Below are 16,330 nucleotides of genomic sequence, written 5' to 3'. Positions count from 1 at the left end.
GGTCCCTGTTTTTTAAATTGTGTATATATATAGATATAGACGATTCACGATTTGAATACCACACAGAGGTAGAGTGCCTCAATTTAAACTGCTTTGTACTGCAGATCAAGAGCTAATGGGTTCAAAGCAAGGGGTGCTGAAGGCACAAATGTCTTCGTGCCAGCGCAGCCTCGCTGACATACGAGTTCAGAAGAGTAATATGTACAGGTGTTGTCTTATGAATTCTTAGCTAGTGCCTTCAAGCACCAGACCTGTCCTGTTTCAACTCATCCCAGACATGAGAAGAACAACGTTTTTAAAAGAAAGAGGTTTGATTTTTGATGACAGCAGCAGACTTCTAAAAATGGAGACATGCCCTGACCACCTCCGACACCTTCTGCATAGCACTGGAAAACTAAACTGCAGTTTGAGAAATCTGTCGGGGGTGCTAGCGCTGTAATCAACAGAACAAGGCTTTGTTGTACAGCATGAGTATGTTATTGGCTCGACTCCCACGTTGCTGACGAGTTGTTTAATGGAATTACTGTGTCCCGGGGTCCTTTGGGGGACAAACAAACTCTTTGAAAGTCTGTGCAATGAGATGAATAATTCAGGATCGAGGAAAGATAAAACGCTACAAACAGGATTTAAGCGTTTGCTCTGCAAAAGCGAATCCTGGTTTGTTTTAAGCACCTTTGGGGGTGGAGATGGAGGAGGATAGCAACACGAGGTGTTAAGTGTTCATAGAATAGTTTCCTGAACAGCAGGCTTTAACAGCACAGGGGTGAATTTACAGTGCAGCAGCAAGACTGCCATTGAACTGCAAGAGATTCGGCCAACTGGCAATTTAAAAATAACTGCAGTCAGAAATCAATCATAACAACATATTGCTGAGCCTAAAGAGATGTAGGGGCATATTCTCAAAGCGCTTGCTATGGTCTTTAATTTCTTTTTTCAAAGGTTATATAGCTGTGTTAAAATTGCTAAATGAGAATCATTAAGAATTAAAGACTGCATTAAATGCTGTGAAAGTCCAGTGAACAAACGTCTGGATCAGGCATCTGGCACATACAAATAATTAATTGCTTAGTTTTGCTGTTTTAAAAAAAAATGATGGGAGCGAAACATTGCAAGCTCAAAAAAAACATTTGAATGTGTCTTTAACTGTTTCACACTTGCACTCCTCAACTCTGGCCCCTGCCTCACGTCACAAGACCCGGAATGTTGGCCTTCCTTGTGGTTCAGCAAATGTTTCTGCGTGCATGGCTTTCTTCAAAGTGTCCACATTCCCTCATTGTTTGCTTTACTGCCTCTCTGTCTGTCTCTCTAGTTTATGACATGCTCTCAGACTTGGCCTGCATCACTTCTTCTTTAATTCAGAGACCAGCTGGGATTCTAATGGTTTTTTAATGCGGCCCACTGCTAATGTGAATCCCATTTCCTTCCATTGCGGTTCTGGATTAGCCAGGAATAGGTGATTCAGTGTGTGGGCTGCTTGAGTTTCTCCATGACGAGGCGGGGGGGGGGGTAACCCCTGATTAGTGGGGTCAAGGAGACTTTTTTTAACCTGTTCAGGGTCATAACCAAATAAAATAAACAGGCCAGGCAAAGTTAAAGTATAATGTTTAAAAGCAGGGGGAGGGGAGTGCAACACAAAACTCTTTAACATCCTCTAGGGATACTGGCTGTGGTTTCTGTGGTTTCTGTGGGTGTCTGGTATCTATTTGACTGCGAAACCAAAAGGAAACTTTAAAAAAAAACAAAAAACTGAAGGATAGGAGGGGGTATCAGGAGGTATCAGAACCAATTAATTACAATTTTGACTTAGCATTCTGCTGTGGCTGTGCAGTTGCAATTACTAGTATTAACACAGAATAACAAAGTTAACTTTGTTGCAACTGCCGTTAGTTGGAGCTGCTTTGAACAGAAATGTCTCTTTTGAAGAGCTGTAAGCAAGTGTAACGTTTAAACCAGTTGTCATTTTCAGTGAGCCGCAGTTCATTTTTTACTATATAAAATAAAACCTGTTACTCCTTTTCATTGTCAAAGGCGATACTCAAGCTTGAAGTACTCAGGTCACCCCTTGTGCTAAGGGAATAGATTTTAAGGTGGGTTCAGGATCACAGTAGTGCAAAGAACTCATATGAGGATGAAACAGGTTCAGATTCGCAAGGGCATTCATAGGTTGCATGTATTTTAAGAGACGCTTAGAATTGAGTGAGAGCACGAGTGAGCAGACAGAGGGAGATGGAGCAGTCTGTATATTGAAAGTGGCTGTATTGGATCCACGCATAAGAAATACTGTATGCATGTATCGAATACATCATTTCTGAAGCTCCTGCTTCTGCAACAGAACAGAGACCAATTTTTGAATTAGATTTGTAATCGTATTGTTTGATGATGATGCACTGCACTTTTAAAAGCTTTTAGCTTCCTTCAATGTGTCTCTGCCTGCTAAAATGATGAGTCAATCTCCAGTTGAAGCTCATGACGTTTTTCCTTTCCTGTGATCCTCAGGTTCGAGTGGACGGCCCCTCGCACGGTGGGGTTCAGTACGAGACCATCTCTGTCATCAAGGATGGGAGCCCCATTCTCCGTGACATTGGCTTCTCCATAGACCAGAACTACCTCTACGTGCTGTCAGAGAGACAGGTAGGCTTTCATGACGCATTCCTTCTCCCCCTGTACAGTGCAAAGCATGCAAGCTTCTGCTTCACCTCAAAATCCTCCATGAAGGATGAGCGATCAGCCCCCAGGGGGTGCAATGCTTCCAGAGTCCAGTCATGGGGAAGCTGGACGGGACCATTGCCTAGGGAAATTATATTATTATATTTAAAAATGTAACCTCCAATAGGATTAAAAATACAAACAGGGCTCTGTGATGAGGGATAAATAGGTTGTGTAGATGTGTTGTGTAGCAGTCTGCTACTTAGCCTAAACAAGAGAGAGAGAAAGAAAGAAAAATCACAGGGAAAGGAGGCAGTCAAGCAAAAGAGGTAAAGAGAGAGAGCAATAAGATGAGTATGAGGGCTGGAGCACTGCACTGTGACAGAGAGAGAGAGATGAATATGGCTGTTCTGGTTTTTCTAAAGGGTCTCGTGACTCATTGAGGAGGCAGTTTGATATAGTGCAGGTACCTCTGCTCAGTGTATTAATATCACTACCAGGAGAACTCTGTTTCGCTCACAGAGACAGTTATGGGAATGTGAGAGAGATTAAAGCCAGCCCATTGGCTCCTCTTATGTTCTGATGAGAAACAGGGGGGGGCAGGGGGGTTAGGGGTGCCAGGGGGTTAGGGGGGCAGGGGCAGTCATGGTCCGGGGAGGCCTGAAAAGTTGCCATAAAAAATGATAAATGAGAGGCTTTTTTTTACAATGCCTGGAGGTGCCTGAACTCCGTTTTGTCAGGGTCGTGGGGTTGACAGTCAGGAGATTTGGGGTGGGGTGGGGGGGGGGGGTGGGGGGGGGGGGGTTGGACTCCAAGAGGAAAGTCTGCTTTATATACCACACAGTGCTGTAATACTAACCAGTGTGGGCTGTGTGAGAGTGTGGCAAGGAGCCAACAGCCTTTCGTTCTGTTGACTTATGTGCCATCGCAAATAGGTTGAGGGTGACAGGAGGGGAGGGCATGAGGAACACAATTTTGGGACCTATTTCTGATCTTACATCAGCAAATTGTTATTGGAATGTTGCAATTTTGTATTAAGATGAGGAACCTTTTATTACTAACAAAGTATTATTCTGACAAGGCAGTACTTCAGAAGCACAATTGCTGTAAAAAATAGATAAAGAAATGCAATAGCGCTGGTGCTTTTTGGTATTCTTCTACTTTAAGTGCTGTACAGACTCAATCAGTAGAGAACATGCTTTTGTTTGGTACAGTAAGTGCTTCTGTCCCCTTCAACTCTGGGGCACATATACCCATAACAATAGCAATATTGGTAACATTGCATTAATAGCATTAATATTTATAAGACCGTTCTTATGCCTCTGCTGAAGGCACTTTACTAAATTCACACGTGATAAAAAAAATAAAACATCTAAATCTAATCAGCACAGTGCAAGTCGCTCGAACAGTGCAACGATTGCAAATACCATTAATGGGATTGTGAATCGAAACTACTGGAATCTCAAGGAAAAAGAGGGGAAATTGCAATGGGATTATATTGTCCCAAAGTGGCCAGGTGGCCCTGGCCTCACAATAGTTTCAAATGTAAAAGCCTGGACTATTCACTCTAGTGCAAGTCTAGTAAGTAATGACTTGGAGACACTTAAAAGCGAAATGGTTTGTTTTGCAGTTCCGTTTCTTTTCCGGTCTGTTGGTATAGAGCACCTGTCTATGGCAGTTGGTTTTGACAGCACTCCACCTACACAAGGCACAGGGCTTTATTTCTCCGCTTTATTCTTTTCAAAGCAAGGCGGCCACAAGGAGACTGCAGCACAAATCATGCAGAGATAAAAGAAAGACAGCGACAGGAAGGGGATTGTCTTTTTAAACATTTGAATCTGGCAGTTTTTCAGTTTCCCTGCAGCGCTCAAATAATGTTTTTTTTCCTCTTAAACCCCACCTGAAATTTCAATTACCAGGCTCTTGAATTAAAGACGGAGGGATTAATTATGGAGCTTGCAAGGATCCCTTTGTTTGCAGAGAGGCGCAGGCTCTGAATTTAGGAGATGAATGGGGGAGATTCACACCGAATTAAGAAGAAAAGCAATAACAGATTTAGCTGTCGTTGGGCACCCTTCTCTGAATAACAATGAGGCGTTTGGAGTAAATCACTCAACGTGTAGTAAATCACTCCTAGAACAATTATGGAAAATACACTCTGTTTCCAGAAGTCAGAGGAAATAAAATGTACAAGCTCAAAAGTCATGGGAGCTTTGTTATAGTTTTACAATCTGGAATACTCCCAGTGGTACGTGCAAACAAAAACTGTAAAGTAAATATGCATGGCCTAAGGTATTTCTGCCTACTGAGTTTGTGTTTCAGTCTTCAGATCAAGTCAGCATCCATTCTTGATCCAGCATTCCGCACATATGCATTTAAACACTTAATCATGATCAAGAACTTACTATAAAGTTTGATTAGAGCTTCCTACACATGCCAGCTGATACAGAGTTAATACCTATAGAATACCATATAGGATGATATACAATATACAGTGCTACCCTGTTATAACACAACCTGTTATAGTGTGGAATCGGTTATAACACCGTAAGGTTGTAGCTCCCATTTCCCATGTAGCTGCAATTTGACTCGCAAACGTTGGGTGAACGTTCCAGGTATACAGTACGAAGCATGACAGACAGCATAAAACGAAAATCTTTCTCTGTTAAAATGCAACTCGATGCGGTAGACAGAGTAAGAAAAGGTGACACTCAAGCAGCAGTTTCAAAAGATATAAATGTTGCAGAATCTACACTGCGTGGATGGCTAAAAGCCGAAGAAAAACCAAGGTTTCTTTTATATGAATGACTCCAAAGAGGGCTGCTCTAGGTACCTGCAAATTGTGTGTGTGTCTCCTTCCTTCATTTTCCATGGTACGCTACAGTATTGATTTGGCTTGTGTGCATTGTAAATCATTTTGGGAACAAAAATGCCAATGCAAAGGCGAAACACAAATAACTGGGTCTCCTAATTATGGACCCCGACAACCACATTATAATGGGGTAGCACTATAATCTGACCTTGAGTGAGTGAAAATCATGTTTTACATAACATAGCATCCTATACTGCATTTTCATTTTTAAATAGATAGTTAAATAAGAATAAATAAACAGTACAGTACGGCACTAAGCTGGATCTTTTTTATCCTTTTGTTGGATAAATGTCCATTCTCCATTTCGATGAAAAACATGAGAAATTGTATTTGGGTTCAGAAAAAGCCCACACACTGGGATCATTAGGGATTATTATTCCTTTTATGATTCTTCTATTTATTTGTTCTAACCTGCTGTGTTTCTAGCTAAAGACAGATCAATCTCTTTGTCAAGGTTACAGGCAACAACTAGGGTACCAGTGTGTCTATTTAGCATGGCTCTGATTGCCGGCTGAATGTTTTAGTGGCACATTTCACAATAGCTGTGTACCTGCACAAAAATAAAGGGATATTCAGAGATTGTTCCAAATCCCTAAATCATTTTTTGAAATAATGCTCCACGCCCCTGTAGAGTCATCTGCATGAAAAGCAGGCATCAGATCAGGTGAGGTGTCAGGTGTTAGTAATATGTAAATATAGTCCATGACACATTACAGTATCCATATATTTGCATCCTGAGCCATTTAAAAAAAAAAAAAAAGGCATAATACCACAATAGTGATTCCTCTAAAGGAAAATGTACTTGAAATTTGACCCATTTGACTCCTGGAGACCATCACTTTCAATTCAAACACAAAATGTCTCATTTTCAATCACTCGACAACACCCACAGTACAGAAATGTTCATTCATTAATGATCAACAAAATGAGAATACGTAAAAAAAAAAAAAGATGTACAGCTGGTACATTCGTATCTTGGAGAAACGGATAATGACACAGAACGTCTGTAAAGCACTGAAACACTAAAAAAAAAGAACTTTACTGCTGAACCTCATCTTCTTTAATATTAGCATCCCAAGGGTATCCATGTATTATAAAAAATAATAGATGGTCCTCTTCAGTGAGTCACAGGAAAACAATTCCATCTCGGGTTTCTGTGACAGTTTATAAATGACTCAACCTTTGATCTTGTAATTTATGACGTCACAGAAACCCTAGATGAAATTATTTTCCTGTAACTCACTGAAGCTCTCTCTCTCTCTCTCTCTCTCTCTCTCTCTCTCTCTCTCTCTCTCTCTCTCTCTCTCTCTCTCTCTCTCTCTCTCTCTCTCTCTCTCTCTCTCTCTCTCTATATATATATATATATATATATATATATATATATATATATATATATATATACATGGGATAGGATGGGCTATATCAGGGATTTATACAAGATGGGGAGCACAACAAGGGAGTTTTCTGCAATTCCGTTCTGGGATTGCAGAATGCAAACAGGAATATTTAGAAGCCTGGCTGCATGTTCAGATGGTTGCAGGGATTTCCTAATGTATCCCAAAATGATGGTTATAGACATTTCTGTGCCATTTGCGTCTGCATTGAAGCTGAACATCAGCAGCACAGAGAAATCCTTGCTCTATTACGGGCTCATTGTGGCGTGTGACTTGTGATTACCGTGGCGCGAAGGCTTTGAATTCGCAAGACTGAATGCAAACCTGCAGAAGTTTTTGCCTAATCCTCTCATTTGTTTACAGCTCGGGGGTCATGCAAATCCAGCTGATCTGCCAGCAGATTGACCTCACTCCTTGTTTGCAAGTCCATTTCCATAGTGGCTGCCTGGAAAATCAATATGTTTAAAATTAGGAAGAGGAACAGACCTCATGACAATGCTAAAAGAGTGCTATAAAGCCCCTTCTAAAAAGATGTGCAGATAAAGCGAAGCCTGTTGTAAAGTGCAAGTCTTGGACTGCCCAGTGTTATTTAGGTAGGGTAGTCCAAGACTAGTGCTAATCAGCTGTGCATATGAATTAAAGAGCATGTAAGCACTGTACTTCCACAGCATTTTAAAGCATGTCATTGATATAAAGCCTATCTGTAGCGTTGCTGATCCCTTTGCATTCAGTCTTGTACAGGAGTCTGATTGAGTGTTTTCCAGTCACTGTTCCAAACAAGCTTCCAACATGGACAGGTCCCTCAATTATGATCAACCAATGATAGCGTCTTTGAGTGCCTCTACATATCCAGGCTCGCATGGGTTAAAGGTCGCTTGCTTGCCCAATATAAATCCATTACCATTCCAAGATAATTAAAAAAAAAAAAATCATGTTGCCAATTTCTGAAAGTGCTCAGCTGTAAAATGTAAAACCGATGCATGCATTTCTTTTTTCAGTCCAGGTCTGTGCTTGTTTCTTTTTTTTCTGTTATTTGCTGGGTGGCTAATGTTCAGGAGCCAGGAGGAAATGAGTTCCGGGGGTAGTGAGCCGAGGGAAATGGGAATTGTTCACACCTCTCTCCGACCCACGCCATGCACGCAGAATTAGAGAGGAGAAGAGAAACATTGCCGGCAATATGGAATAGAAATTGAGCAAATGGAGTAAATCAGTCTGTTCTTTACAGATTTTAATTGGATTAAATTTGCAGTGGGAATAGCACATAGAAATCGTGATGAGTACAGGCGATGCTCTCATTGTATGTACATTGGTTGGTCGAAAAATTAGCAACACCTGCCATGCGGCTGGTATGGTTCAGGGCACCGTGAGCCTTCACTCTGGATTTGAAGCAGGGAGATGCACCTTAAGCAGAAGCTTTCCAGACTACAATGTGTCACTCCATTTCCAACAATGGGTCATAGCATGCTACATGAGTATTACTAAATAGCAGAAATGTTTATGACTTGATTATTTTGTAAGCTTTTAAATAGAGTTCGCATATTCTAGCTGTGAGTGCTTTAGCAGTAATTGTTGGATGTGTACCGCCTTTTTCTGCTTTAAACTGTAGTTTTCATCCAGTTAATTGCGGTAAGCTGACACCTCACCAGTGTGTGACGAAACTGGCTCTCAGCCCGTTGTCCTCTGGTCCAAGCTGTTTTCTGTATGGTGCAGGAAATTAACACCACAGCAGGGTGTGATTAATAAGGAAATCAACATTAGCCACTTAGAGCCATCACATACTGTATCATCTATACACTCCTTCTGCAGCCACTGGGTTCATTTGTCTTAAAAAGACTAGCTGCAGCTACATTAAAGTGGCTATAGCCAAGAGATACAGGCATGCCATGAATCTTCTCTGAGGTGAAATTTCCGCCCACCACATGGGTCTCAAATTGGCCGTTTTGAAAGCAGCACATGTAATAGCTGACATGCATTTTAATTGGAACTATGGAATTTGTAATCAAGTGATGATTATTAATTTACTGGAATTCAATATTGATTTAGGCAACACCTGACTGCTTTTGCATTTTGATAGAATTCCATTGGATTTCGGTAACAACCGAGTAGCTCCTGTTGTGTAGTTATTTTGTGGTTTTGCCCGTAGTACTGTATTGAATACTAGTATGTTTTTTTTTTTTCTTATAGCAGTGGTGACTAGTGGTGCAGCCTCCTGTTTCCCACTGTGGCACCTGCTCCAATATACGATCCTTGTATTAACACTATAATGGTGTGGCTGTGCTGTAAAGGGTGTGTGCTCTTTATTAAAGGAGAGCCATGTTCTTAACAGAAAGAGGATTCTCTTTCAACAATGGACAGCTCATTGGAAAATGTGTAACAAAGAAAAAAAAAACAACCATACGTGCTATCCTGACCTTTTGAGTGTCTGTCCAAAACGCTAACCGTCATCTCCTTTGTGGAATGCAGGGGTTCCCAAGGGTTACCACAGAAATTGTCGAGAAACAGAATGGGATTGTGCTGTCCACTTCTTATACAGCGCTCGTGTGCAGACAAGCTGACCTTTTGTGAGTCGAGGACAGCTGGAATTTTTCCCATGGACAATGCAGCTGCACCAAATGTGTTTGTTAGTCTTGTTTGAAAGAGATTTGGGGTTTCAGGTGGACAATAAATAAATAAATAAGAAATGCAGCCATACAAACAGGTTCAGCTGCAGCTCTAGTGACTACAGTGCACAGTACGGTGCTTCAGCCTGCTAACAGTCCCAGTAAGGCTCTGTGCCAGAGATGTCTATATTGCGGTTTAGCCTATAGATCGTAACTCATCCCTTATCCCTCATCAGTGAGAGGGGAGCCAGCAAAAGAGCAGGATAATATTTCCTCTTTAGTCTCCCAGGCCGGACTGACACATCTCCCTGCCGGTTCACTTATTATTGACACTCGGACAAACAGGAACAAATGCCATTGTCAATACTCCCCGCAATGGTTATTGATGAAGCTGTTTAAAAAAAAAAAAAGTGTTATCCAAAAGTAGCAGGTTTTTTTTTTTTTTTTTTCCCCCGTTACCACTTGAAATTGGTGCACTGCTGTGTCATTCTGGAATCTGCGAGGTCAGAGTTCAGGGGTTGGAGGTTAACTGACTGAGTAAATAAAACATATAAGGTCAGCTTCTTGACAGCAATGAATACAAGTCATGTGATTAAAGGACCCATCGACTTAAAGGCTTCAGTAGAGGACCAAGTGCCTGTTCTTTTTTTTTGTTGTTGCTATGCATACAAGACTCTTGTGGAGTGCAACTTTGAGAGTTCACTGGGAGGTTATGGAAATGAAATACATTGTTCCCCAACGTGCCACAACAGTTTCCATGTTCTCCTAGATGTAAAGCTGTAATAATACATTTAAGAATGCAGATTACTTTAATGATTGATCATTACTGTATGTGACACAGGGAAGGCATTGAGTGGCGCAAATGTGTTTTTCATGCTCTGTTGCTTCATGTACCTGGAATAATAACCACTGACTTTGTAAATGTCAGAGGCTGTCTCGGAGAATGCTGGGTTATGGGCACAGGAGCTAAATGTTTAGGGCCAGGCTGGAAGGAAATCCTGGACTGGAATAGCTGTCTGGGACGATCCCCATACTGTATAAGCTTCCTGTGGTATTGCCACATAGGTAGCCTTTTAGAAGTGCTTGGCAGTGGAGTCTTTTGTGTATTATTAAATACACAATACATGTTAGCTATCTCATGCTTATTTGCTTTGCTAAGCACTTGTGCCTCAGTGGATTTTCACACACCCCTCTATTCAGTACAGCAAAGCTATTGCATGGGTCATGTCTCCTTTTTCAAAGTGTATTCACTGTGTCAGTTTAGCTTTGTGATGACACCTCTCTGGGGAAAAAATCAATGATTCAGTTTTGCGAATTTCACACATACATGAGCGCGAAGATACAGACCTGAGTCAATCAGATAGCTTGCTGGGTCATTATCACAGGGTTATACTTCTCAGCTCATCGCTGCAAAAAAAACAAAAAAACATTACAATTTGGAAATTGAATCGTTCCAGAATTCCTAGTCTAGGTTTGAATCCACAGAATGTGGAATGCACTGCTATCAGAAATGATGCGTCCTACAAAGGGTTACAATTTCTGGTTTGGGACTTCTGTATTTATAAACTGCATATTTGAAAATGATGTTCCAACCTTGATTGTTGTATTTTCAATAGTATGGCATGCAGTCCTTGCTGCTTATCCCTAGAAACCTTTGAGACACATTAGTATTACCAGCCTCTACCCAGATGGATCCCTGGGTATTCCCTTGTTAACGCACACGTCTGCAAAGAAGACCAGGTTTGACAGGTTAAGGGTCACTGGCCTCCTTCCTGAACCATCTAACCCCTGACACTACTCCACTATCCGTACTGTACTTACATTTTGTCTTCTTGAGAATGCGAGTCACTAGCCTCCTTTGTAAGCCCCTATCTGTGTCGCTGAACCTTGACTCTGAGTGTCTTCTTACTGCCTCTGCCTTTGCTATCTCTTGGCTGTGCAGAGGTTGAGGGAGGGCACAGATAAATCCTACGCAAGCACGTGATGAAATCCACACTGGAAAGCTGTAACCTCGTTTGTTTGTTTATTTATTTTATTTACATTTTTATAGCGCCTTTAACCAAGGCACTTTACAAATTTAAACAAAATGGTACCATGAAGAAAAATGGGTGAAGAAAGAATGGAAGTTATTGGGCTAGGGTGAAGAGATACAAATGAGTTGCTAATATGAAAGCAAAGGGCCAGAGTCTAGGTCAGGCAAGCAGGGTCATAACAGGAGGTCAGGGGCCAGGAGTATTAGTAGGATGGGCTAGGGAGAAGAGAAGCGTTTTGAGGGAGGAGCGGAAACCAGGTAGTGTGGGTGACCAATGAAGGGGAGCAAGGAACTGAAACGGGATTGAGCACAGGGCGTGGGTGAGGCAGAGAGGGACAATAGGGATTGGGAGCCTAAGGGACGTGGAGGGACGTAGTATGTACTGTATGTGCTGTAAACACCGGCGAGGGGGGTTATTGACTTCAACGCAAACTCACCCTTCTTTTAAAAATGAGCACTTTTAAAATGCCAAAAAAATCTGTCAAACCCAAGAATTAAGTGATGTGCCAAATGCTGTCGAGCTCCATTCATTAGTGCATCATAGCTGTCTACTGCCTGCCTGCCTGCCTTGTCTCTTTGAGGATTAGCTGCCCCTTCAGTTCACTCAAATTTATTTTAAAAGCTTTGGAATGCTCAGTACAGACTAAACAGGCTCACAGCGCAGTGGATCCAGTGAGCTCTGTGTTTCATGGTGTTGCCATGGGGAATTTACAGTACCCCCCCCCCCCCCCTCTGGAAATATGAATTCCACCAAATCCCTCTCCCCTAACCTCTCATCCTTCACAGCCAGCTTCTATAAATACATATATATATATATATATATATATATATATATATATATATATATATATATATATATATATATATATATATATATAATATATATATATCTGCTCGGATAACCACCAACAACAACATTTGGGACAGTCTATAAAATCTGCCATCATTTTTCATTTCCCAGACCACATTATTAATGGAATTCTTTACCTGGTCCCCGGAGATCTCCCCCCCAGCTAAATAGCATTTATCGTCTGTGCCATTTCACAATGCAAGAGCAGCATCTACACATGTAGACACACAATAGCAGGGTCTGGAACTGTACAAGCATCCATGGAATACATTACAATCAATTCAAGTACAAAACCTGTTTTATCACTAAATACTTCAAAAGCAGCTTTGGCTTGCACCATTTTTTCTTTTTTCTTTTTTTTTTTAATCATCATGCGTTCAAGTCCTATCACAAGAGACACTGTAGTACCTTTGACCCAGGAATGTGCAGTTCAGTTCATCTGTAGTGTTTGTTTTAATCGTACTCAGCACAGCTCAGAGCACTGAAGTGCCACTGCTCTTATTTGGCAGCAGGGCAGAGCCCCTGCTGGAGCGTCCTCCCTCCACAGCCTGATGAGCTGCCAGCACTGCATATGCTCTTCATCTGAAATAACGCACCGCAGCTGCATTTCTAAACAGTTTCTTGGGAGATGAGATTGCTTGCATGGTAATAATGTTGATGTTGTTCCGAAGAGCTACATCCCAGGTCTCGCTGTCACTGCAAATGCATCCCCTTTGCTGAGAAGTACCCTCGACTTGTATGAAGAGCAAAACCAGTCCAAAGATGTGACTCTCCAGCTGCTCCACACTGCCGAGCAAGCATGCTTCAAGCCTTCTCTTCTCGGTTCAATCTCCATGCTCATCCCATCCTTCTTGCCTGCAGTGCGAACGTGGAGTGCTGTATATGGAGGGCTATGTGATCCATTTTGAGCCCAGATCTCCAGTGATAAAAGTCAAGTGCACCCTCTATCTCAATAAAATGAACTCTCTCCAAGGAAAGGGTTAAAGGAGGGTACTCAATGATTTTTTTTTTATTATTTGTATTATTATTTCATGATAAATGATGGGGCAAGCTGAGTCAGCAGTGCAGGGCTGTCTTCCAGTGAAAAATGAAGCAAACATAAAAAAAAAATCTGCTCCTCACGTTCAGCGGCATATTTATGACAGTGTCTCGCTGAACTGTTTCAGGTCTTTAAATTAAAACACTGTTACTTTCTAAACATAGTGTTCTATCCTGTAGGAGGATTTATTGAGTTCCAGGGACAATAATATGTTGCTCCAACGAGGGAAAGATTTGGACAGATATATCGAGAACGAAGCCAAAAAAAATAGTTTTTTTTCCTGTACTCTGGCTGTAGCATATGCTGGAACAATGGCTATGTAAATTAGCGAATTCCTTAAGGGCTGGTTGTGTATAGTACAGCATTCTGCGTATCAAATACATTCCACTGCATCTGTGCACCTGGCCAAGGTGGCGGCTTTGGTTTCTGTGGCCAGGGCTTGTCACGTTGGTTAACATTTGCATGTGTTGCACTGCACCGTGGAACGGTGGAAAAGAATCACCTAGCCGGCAGTCTTATATGTTTTCATTTAACACTTTAAACCTGATTTTAATACAGCTGTCAACTCTAAACCCAAACCATCAGACAGTGCAAATATGTGAAATATTTCAGTGCAATATAAAAATGACAATTTCTCCTTTTTATAAGAGTACTATTAAAGTGCACACTTCAATATTGTAATCTAACATGATTTATCCCGTAATCCTTTTTGCTGCAAAGTTGTAACACCAAGTTCAGTTGGGGCTGCATGAAGGATATAAAGGGTTAAACTGTTTAGAAACTAGTTTATAAAATAAAATAAAGTAACAGGATAAGAGTTACACGTACAGTGTTAAAACAAGCTGAGTTTTTGTTCTGCAAAATTCAATGGAATTTGGTGTTTCCTCTGGGACCCCCTACTGACCCACGGGTAGAAATCTATATTCTAGCAGCACCCCCTCGTCAAATTCAAGACCCCCACAGAGGCTGCTGAGACGCCGACAGCAATTAGAGTAGCATGAAGTGTCGGGCCTGTTGATTTTTACAGACTGTTCCCTTGCATTATTAAACCCTCGCATCACAGGCTGCTTCAGGGACTCATGTGTGCGTCTCTCAGGGGCCGCCTCTTCCCATGTCACCTGGGGGGATAACTGCGTTCAATTGAAGCGAGCCACATTGACGTTTAAACTGCAGTTGATCTTGAACTGCAACTCTACACCCTAGCCCACCCAAACCAACAGCGGGCTGTGAGATAGATAGATTGATAGATAGATGGATAGATTGATTGATCTATCTATCTATATCGCTATATATCTATCTCTAAGACAAATGTTGATCAATTGCAGAAAAACAGCACAAGGGTACACTACAGTATGTACAAAGCATTGAGTATAGTAAGGACTGGTATTCAAGAGAACTTTCTCAACTTTACATTGAAATTCAATACTTTTCTGCTACTGTTACCATTGTGAGGTAGGAAAGCAAAGCCACCTACAGATCTGTCTGTATGTAATACTGTACATAGAAGCAGTGTTAATGGACATATACACCTCAGTCCTCATGTGGATTGCAGATCCAAATGGATGGAAATGATTTACCATGAAACACTCTTCCACAAATATTTTCAAGAGAGTGCAAGTGGAGTGCAGAGAGCTCAGGAGGCCCAGCTAGCAGGTGAATTAATTCCTGTTTGCAGTTAATAACCACAGCGTTGCATGCAAACCGCAAGCATGATTATACCCCTTTCAAGTGCTCCCCCAGACTCCTGCTACCCTTCCCTTTACTTTGCGTTTCCATTCATAGACGCAGCAAGATTAGAATGGGTTGAGAGCTCAGTGTTGGGGAAGGGACTGATCCCCCTGGCTCCCCTGCTTTTGAATGCTAACTCCAAAGAGAGAAAGATCCTCTCGTCTCGAATGAAGTTCAGTGAACCAGTTTGCTTTTTTTTTTTTAATTAGACATTTTTGTTTGAGGGAAGAAGAAAAACAAATAACTAAAAAGACAAGTTGTACTCCCCAGACCTTTCTATGTTGTCAAAAAAGAACATACTAGTCAGTCTGCACTCAAAGGACGCCCAGGACTGAATAGCTGGCTTGCAGGCTAGGATTACGCTGGTGCACGTGTGGACCTGGCTGCAGGCTGTTTGCTTAAATCCCAGACTCTTCATTTGCCAGTTTGCTGGGTTTTCTGCTTTCTTGATTCAGTGATGTTCCACTAAACTGCTCCTTGGCATCCCATTTCAAAGTAAGCACTTCTTCCTCTTGGATGTTTACCTAGTTTGTACCGTTTGTTGCTTTGATTGGAATACTGTACAGTGCAGCATCAATTCTGTTTGCATTTGGGTGTGGCTGGGCTTGATAGGTGCCAAGATAATTTGTTCTGCTGGATTGTCTGAAACCGGAATGTAACCTCCTAAATGATAAGTATTTTTTGTGATAACTCTTGGGAACCGCTGTTCATCAAGCAGGATTATTACGATTCAATATCCGGATGTCAGATTTGTTTTTGAAAAGCGTTTCCTCCTGTCTGGTAAAGTGAGCTGTCAGAAACATTTCAACGTGAGAGCGTTGCCCAATTCCGCTTGGAGAACTAGAGTGTCTGAGACACCTGTTTCAAACTGTGACAGCGCACTTAAATATTACGGAAGCATGCTCTTTGATGAGCGTCATTTCTCTACTTTTGAAGTATTGAAGAAGACAGGCACCGCACTGACGAATATTTGTTCCGATTTGTGTTTGCTTACTTTCTTTTGTACTTTTTTCTCTGAGAGGCTCTGTAGATGTACGGGGAGGATGAAAGCAGATGGAATCGACGTGCTCTGTGACGGTTATGCCCAGTGGCGCCGTGTGAGCGCTCACTGAGGTGCTCCAGCTTGTTAAGAGTGTGTAAGCTTCCATCATCGTGGAAACGCTGTCATA

At 41.7% G+C, this 16,330-nt stretch overlaps 1 protein-coding gene across 2 annotated transcripts in view; it reads left to right on the top strand.

Annotated features, from left to right (window-relative positions):
- Positions 1 to 16,330, top strand: part of LOC117428804 (plexin-A2) — a 144,590-nt gene that overhangs the window by 60,213 nt on the left and 68,047 nt on the right. For both annotated transcript variants that reach the window (XM_059004315.1, XM_034047745.3), the window contains exon 4: positions 2,497 to 2,631. In XM_059004315.1, coding sequence (XP_058860298.1) covers positions 2,497 to 2,631 — 135 coding nt within the window. The remainder of the gene's footprint in view (positions 1 to 2,496; positions 2,632 to 16,330) is intronic.

The sequence above is a fragment of the Acipenser ruthenus genome, chromosome 29 (assembly GCF_902713425.1).
Source record: "Acipenser ruthenus chromosome 29, fAciRut3.2 maternal haplotype, whole genome shotgun sequence".
NCBI lineage: Eukaryota > Metazoa > Chordata > Actinopteri > Acipenseriformes > Acipenseridae > Acipenser > Acipenser ruthenus.
The sequence above is the reverse complement of the archived record's forward strand: the minus strand, read 5'-3'. Positions and strand labels throughout refer to the sequence as shown.